The sequence below is a fragment of the Capsicum annuum genome, chromosome 11, assembly GCF_002878395.1.
Source record: "Capsicum annuum cultivar UCD-10X-F1 chromosome 11, UCD10Xv1.1, whole genome shotgun sequence".
Classification (NCBI taxonomy): Eukaryota; Viridiplantae; Streptophyta; class Magnoliopsida; order Solanales; family Solanaceae; genus Capsicum; species Capsicum annuum.
The window spans coordinates 145,298,268-145,305,843 of record NC_061121.1 but is presented as its reverse complement, the minus strand read 5'-3'; the positions used below and the strand labels follow the sequence as shown (position 1 = coordinate 145,305,843).

Below are 7,576 nucleotides of genomic sequence, written 5' to 3'. Positions count from 1 at the left end.
CTCTTTCTTTGTAAACTACTTTGATAGTAAAGACTCAGACTCATTAATGGCAGCACATTCTCAAGGGAGATCTTTAAAAGAACCTCATTCCCCATTACCTATTCTCTCTATTTTCCTATGAATGTATTACATCTCTCTGCATTCCAAGGATTTCATTACCTCAAGACCCCTCAGCTCTAAAGTTGTCTTTACCAAAATTATTTGACTCCTTGAACATTAATTAGACCTTACTGGAGGAGGAAATTAGTGAAATAGAAAAACCTGCCTAATTAAACCCATTCCTTCATCTTATGAATTATATGACAGTATGGACAATCTTTCCCTTTCTATAAAATTTTCAAATTTCTTTACCTCTTCTATTATGTTCTACAAGAAGTGCATCATTCACCAGCCCAAAGCCACCCTAAAATGAAGAACTTTATCACCCTTATATTCCACCCTAAAACGAAGAACTTTATCACCCTTATATTCCATATACTCAAAAGCATACAATAAAACTCAAAGATACTATTGAGTTACGCAAAAAGGAGAATTCTTAAAAATAATAGGGACAAAGACGATTGAGGACACTAGAGTACCCATTAAGATTTAGGATGTCTCTGATCATGCCCAACACTCTGATAAAGAGGATTATTCTCCTACTCATGCTAAGGTAAGACTTTTTAATTAAAATTGTAAGAAGTTTTTTTCTATGAGAAAGGAAGCCTACTATGTCTCTAAGTCGGTAAAAAGGGGAATGGTCTTTGGTCCTAAAGTTATAACTAACACCATTGTTTAAACCCTATTAAATAGGGTTAGTCTTTAGGGTTGATATTATTTACCCAAAGATCTCTAAATAGTTGTCTATGAGAGGGTTTTTTTTAATTCTATGTCAATTTAACTATACTTGAGGGACATTTTAGTTCTTTAGTTGGGGAAGAGACGGGTTAGAAATTATGTTTGACTATGTTAAGTTAGGAGAGATCTTGCAGGTCCATATTGAGGGACCAGATAAGTATGAATAAAATATTAATGAATATTGCATCCTATATAGGAAGTTCCTCGGGGAACGAGTTAGAAAAATCCTAGAAAGGTATTAAAGTGAAATACAGGTTTTGCAAAAATTATTGTTTGAAATTGTGAATAAATAAGTGCTTCTAAGAGATGAGAGGATACATGAGGCATCCCTTATAGATATAAAGATTATACAAGTAATTTATATAGATGAAAGGTTCAACTTTCTAGGTCTCATAATCAAACACATGAAGGAATTATCTCATTTGAGATTGGTATTCAAGGCTTGGCCTATGGTTTTTATTGAATATTGTATTTGAGAGCTTTGGGGTTCAGTCGAGGGATGGTAGGATGGCATAATTGACAGTAATACTCTAATGGAGTGTAACTACTTGACAAACAAGCTAAAGGGTGCCAAAGACTCAAGTACAGTCACTCAACTCATGGTTAACTAAGAAGTTTCCCAAGAAGAGAATGTCAGGCTTAAGGATGGGATACTAGCCTGTAGAACAACTAGCAGCATCACTGACTCAAGTTGTGCAAGTAAAGGATGATATACTTCACTAGCAGCATACTCACATTGCTAGATTTTATTCCCTAATATTGCTTATTCCCAAGCCACACCCTCCACTATCCTCTTCTCAGCTTATTTTGCCTCTTGAAACTCTATCTCCCTTATTTTAGGATCTATTTGGTTTATTTAACAAATAACTTTTTGTTGTTTTTAGTGACAGTATAATTTTATTTTGTTTTGGGCCAATGTCGGTTAAACTTGTGCTTACTCTAGCTTTCTACCACTTTATTTATGATTGTTGGAATAGTTCTTTGTGAAATTTAACTGATCAACAAAAAAATTGATTCTAGAGAAATTTGTTGCTTTAGTAATTGAGTTGATTAGGCTTGAGTTTTTAGTTTTTTAAATTGTAACCTATTTTTTTATAGAAGCTTGGTAATAGGTTATCAAAGTGTTGAAGTTTTCAAGTTTACTTTCTACACTAAGTATTTGGTCTGGGTAAATTGTAAAGGTGAAAAGTACTACAATTAGCCCCTTTGGTTATAGAGTTTGCAACCTAAAATCGCTAGAGTTTTGTGAAATTTGGAGCTAAATCATACTTAGAGCAAAATGTTTTTCATATCAAAATTTCTTGTGTTGTTTATATTTCACAATTTACTCCATGTGTTGTGTTTGAACAATCCAATTCTTCAGCACAATAAGTGGTAACTAAAATAATAATTACTATCAAAGCGTGCTCTTTCAAGTAAGGTTAACACCTTGAAACAATTTAAGGTTGTTGTACCATGTGGAGTTCAAAAGGATAATAATCAACCACAAGACCACCATCTTTCAATATAAATTTTATTGGAGGGTGAAAAGTAAGGATGCAAAATTTCATAGTAGGTGAAAACTTGGAGCTTTGAGATAATATTTTATATAGCCCAAAGGTCCACATGGTCAGGAATGACAAAGGCAACTCCCAGCCCTGACACCGTTCAAGAACCTAGGTCTCGACTACGATCCTATTTGGAACCTGACTCTTGATGTCAATCTGAAACCCGAATCCCAACTTTTGACTCCATATTCGAAACTTGACTCACGACCCCAAATCAAGTCCAAATCCCGATCTCATAAAAGACTTGACTCTTGGCCTTGCCTTAAGACCCAAATCCCGAACTCAATCTTGATCCGACTCCTGACCTTGACCTGTGATCCGACTCTAAATCTCGACTTGAGACCGGACTACTGACTCCGACCAGGGACCCTCTCCTAACCCCAGACTCAAGAAATCTAGACCTTGACCCAGGATCCCTACTCAAACCTCAATTCAAGACCGATACTTATTTTTTCAGAAAACATATTTCTAGGAATACAAAGAAATATTTCCGTTTATGCCAACCACACCCTAAAAGGAGAAAAAAGAAGAAAAAGAATGCATGTAATATGGTAGTATTTATTTCTTTGATATAATAAGAAGCAACAGATAATATAAATATCATACTTGTTCGTTTATCCATTATTATCCATATAAAATATGGACAGGCTAGATATTTTATCTATTTTAGTCTAACTCACATTTTCAACCCACTAATTCTGGCTCGACCCACCAATTTACCATCCTTATTGAGGACCAACTTAGTCATCCCAGAAGGTAAGTGTTTCTGTTGCAAACAAAAATGTTGCCATGATAAGTGATGATGACCGGAGTAGCGACCCTCATATATACACGCCACAAAATATAACTTCTTACTTGTGACCATACTGAAGTCTACGCATGTACTACTAAATTTCTATTTCCTGCTAAGAAAAAATTTGGCTGAAAAAATGTTATGCTAACCACAACAAAGCTCTCTTTTTCCGACACCTTTAAGATTTGGAAGAGAACATTTGAGGATTATCAAACTCACCCATGGACCTCTGTGCTAATAAGTAAGTTGATGGTTTGAATCAATGACTTAATCAAACCGGTTTTCTTTGTATAAGTGTATACGTTGTTAGTATGATCAGATGAAAAAGTAATTAGCATTACTTTTAATTAATTAATTAATCATATATGGTCAAAAGGAGCTAGGAAAATCAACATATACAGGTAAAATGGAACTAAAAATTTACTGAAACATACTTTTAGATATATAGAGCGAGCTGACTTGATCTTCTCATGAGTGTAACATGTCCCATTAAGGAAGATTAAAGTTGCAACCAAAGAAAATGATCAAAGGCAATAAGGCTACAAGTGCAACATAAACAAAGAGAGAAGGAAAATTATGTAGTTCTCAAAATGATCCACTCCACCCCACCCCATCCCACTCCACTCCACTCCATTCCGCGTACCTCCAAAATTTTAATTATGTCTCTCACACAATTGACATTAGTTGAGTTATGTGTGACTTGTTTTTGTCTCAGAAAAGAGTGGACCCAAATCATACATTTTTGGGTCTATAAATTTTAGATCCACTTTTTTTGTGAGATAAAAATAAGCCTTACAAAACTAATGTCTCTTGTATGAGTCAACAAAATAAAATTTTTCCCATATATTGTCAATTGGAAGGATCATGATCATGATCATGGTCTTGTTCAATTTCTGAAGCAGGTTCATCCTCTTCCTCTAAGCAATCAATACCATAAGCTTCATGTCCATTCCCAAAAGCCTTAATATGATCTTTAAGTGACCTTTTGTGCTTAAAATCTGATCCACAAGTGCAATACCAAAGCTTGCCACAATTCTTCTCATGAGTTCTCCAATCACCCCTCACAGCAAATGCTTTGCCACATTTCCTACACATGAATGGTTTGATTCCATGCTTTCTTTTGTAATGAGTCTGAAGGGTTCTGAAATCCTTCAGTGGCTTAGCCCTTGGATGATCAATATTGTTCCTGCAGCCAGGTGCACAGCAGAAGCAAGGGAGCCTAAGCATTGCGGTTGGTTGTGTTCCCCTTAGAGATTCTGGTCCTTTTCTATATTGAGATCCATGCCCCCACATGTGCATCTGTTCAAAAATACACAACAGAGGTTATGTAGGAAATATACAACAAACCACAAAATGAAAAAGTCTAGTGTAGGATTTACGTCAGTATAATGAATTTTTACATTTATCTGTTGCAGTATAATATGTTGTGCTTAGGTTATGTACCAGTAATTACCAATTAATGTTTAACAGATAGCATTACATGAAAGAACTACCTTTTAAGTGTCTGGTTGTATAAATATTATTTTATATATTGGCGGTACATAAACAAAATTAAATTTGTATAATATAGGGATACTACACAAGTCCACAACTTCCCTTTCAACTTAGTTTAGAAATCAAGAATTCACCCACTGATGCAATGAGATTTATAAGGTATAAGGTCATATATTAAAGGGAAAAAGTGCATGAAGCTTCAGAGAGTTGAGATGACTTCAAATTAATTTTTCCATTAGGTATTAGGTTATTTCATTCGATACACATGTGGCATACATTAAACTACCCAAGTAGAAATTAAGTTTTGAGTTTGATATGCAATATAATCGTGTCAAAAACACTATTTTTATTTAATATAGTGGATTGAATTTTGGATCTGGGTGATAAGATCTTGTAATGATGTATTAAGACTAAAGCATCTTTCTCAAAAGATTGCATATTAGAAATCCTTTTTGACAATATGTTAACTTAGATAAAGAAAAAGTTAACTTTCGTTGGAAACCACACACAATTATTGGTGATCTATTTGATAATTTGCATGTAGTCATTTTAAATATGAGGGAAAACGAAAAGAAACGTTTGTATGTTTTTCTACGGGAAAAGTACAAGAACAGTTCAATGGAATATGCACATGCGTCTTGATTCACAAAGGAAGCAATATACTATGTGTGGGTTTACATGCAAGTTCTTTGTACCCCTTTGGATAATAGTTAATTTAAGTAATTGAAAGAGGAAGAAGACAGTACCTAAAATTAAAGCTGAAAATAAAAAGTATTTGAACATTGCAATTGTATTCGAAAAGTGTTAGAAAAAATCACCGGAAATGTTTCTCATTTTTTTAAAAAAATATTTTACTGTAACATTTGTTTTTGGAGTCTAGTATACGTGAGGAGTAGGATGTTTCTCTTAAAGATTGAGAACCCTTTTTATCTTTTCTCTGTCCACTGATTAGGCAAAACTAGGAATTGTTCAGTACACAGCAGCCTATGTGTAATACAAACTTCAAGGACAAAAAGCATTTTAGGTGTGTTGTTAAATCAACTAAAGAGTCACTGACCAAAGTTCTGATCAGTTGGACCAGGTAGATTTATCAGATCCCCATAAATCATTCAGAAAAAGAAACAAAGAAGGGAAAGGAAAAAAAAAATAATTAAATCAAATGTGAAATACTATATTTTTAGGTGGCTTTTGTTTAAAAAAGAAAAGAAGAGCAAATCCTTATAAGGACCCATATAGTGCTGTCTTTCATCCAATTAAATATCCAGCTAAGATTTAAAAGTAAAAGGTTAACCTGATGCTTGAAAAGAAGTGTGGGTATAACAAAGGGAGATGGGTTTTCTCTTTCTCTACAAAATTATTTTAAAAAAAAAAGGCAATGATGGGAACACAAAAGGCAAGTTTTAGCCTTTAGCCTGTAGGCTTTTAGGATAAATCATTAATTTGTGGATTTGTTGGTTTAAACAGAATAAAGGAGCAATTAGCTAGCATACCTGCATGTTATTGTATCTATTGAAAGTCTTGAAGCAAAGCGGACACGAAAATTGTGTAGGACCAATTAAAATTTGGGCTGGTGTTGGGATCCAATATTGACCCTTGTGAAGTGTGCTGCTTGTGGTGGAAGAATATCCAATATTGGCCACAGTAAGTTCTTCTTCTTGTTCTTTGTTGGTGTTAGAAATACTTGAGATGACATCCTGAGGGCTTGGATTAGGAAGCCCTAATTGTAAGGCTACACTAACACTTTCATCATCTTGATCTTCATCACCAAAGTTAGAAATGAAGCTCTCTTCTTTGTTTTCCTTATTATTATTATTATTATTATTGTCAACTTCCATAGTAGATGAATAATCTTGATCTTGATGAATTTGCCTTGTTGGGCTCAAACTAAGGAGAGGAAGAGGTTCTTTCAAAGGAGGAGAAGGTGGTGGTGAAGATTGAAAGTATTGGAAATTTGTTGATGAAGGCAAGAAATAGTTATAGGAAGAGAAAGGAGGAGTAGAAGATGAAGAAGAATGGTAAAGAGGGTTGAGATTATTGAACCATCCATGGAAGTAATTGGTGTAAGGATCACTCATGATGCAAATAGAAGAACTAAAGAGAAGAGAGGTTGGGGAAGCTGAGATGGAGGGACACTTAACACAAGACAAACATAAAAGATGATAGAGCCAAAAAGTTTATGAAGGCAAAAGGAGACTGAACAAGAACACCAAAATTGAAAAAGCAATGAGAAGGAAGACCAATTAAGAAACATAGATCAACCAAGGGCAAGAGAGATGATGTTTTAGAGCAATAGAGTGGTGCGGAATGAGGCAGTTAAATAAAGTAAACCCTAGTGGAGAGACATCACTTCTTGAGAGGTGACTAAACAAGAGAAAAAAATATATACCCCTTAAAAAAAGAACAAAGTAGAAGAGTGCGAGATAAATCTAGGGACTTGAAACAAGGATAGAAAAAAAGAACAAGAAAAAAATTATCTTTTTTAAATATTTTCACTCTTCACTTTTACTTGTCACTATTTTACTTTTTGAGATCAACCTGCATCAACTTTAATCAACCTGCATGAATTTTATATTTTTCCATTATATTAATATGAGAAAAATTGCAACTTATAACATTTTTCGTATAGTTTCTTACTATCTAATATTTAAATTTAAAATATTAAATTATATATCTTAAAATATTAATCAAATTTCATACGAGTTGACCTTGAAAAATAAACTAGTCGCATGTAAAAATGAACAAAGAGAGTAATAGGTATTAGAAAATGATTTGAAGAATAATTAACTAATGCTTACAATAAAGATGAAAAAAAATATTTTTTTCTTGATTTATCAAGAAAAGTAATAACAGAAATTAAATTAGAAAACAGTGACAATAAATCCGAATGAAGAGAGTAGATAGACCA

At 33.7% G+C, this 7,576-nt stretch overlaps 1 protein-coding gene across 1 annotated transcript; it reads right to left on the bottom strand.

Moving 5' to 3' along the window:
- Nucleotides 1–3,596: 3,596 nt before the first annotated feature.
- LOC107848597 (zinc finger protein WIP2) lies at nt 3,597–7,074 on the bottom strand. The gene is made up of 2 exons (XM_016693379.2): nt 6,162–7,074; nt 3,597–4,476 (listed from the first exon to the last, which is right to left on the bottom strand). The coding sequence occupies exons 1-2, from the start codon at nt 6,744–6,746 to the stop codon at nt 4,027–4,029; spliced, it is 1,035 nt and encodes a 344-aa protein (XP_016548865.2). The 5' UTR covers nt 6,747–7,074; the 3' UTR covers nt 3,597–4,026.
- Nucleotides 7,075–7,576: the final 502 nt, after the last annotated feature.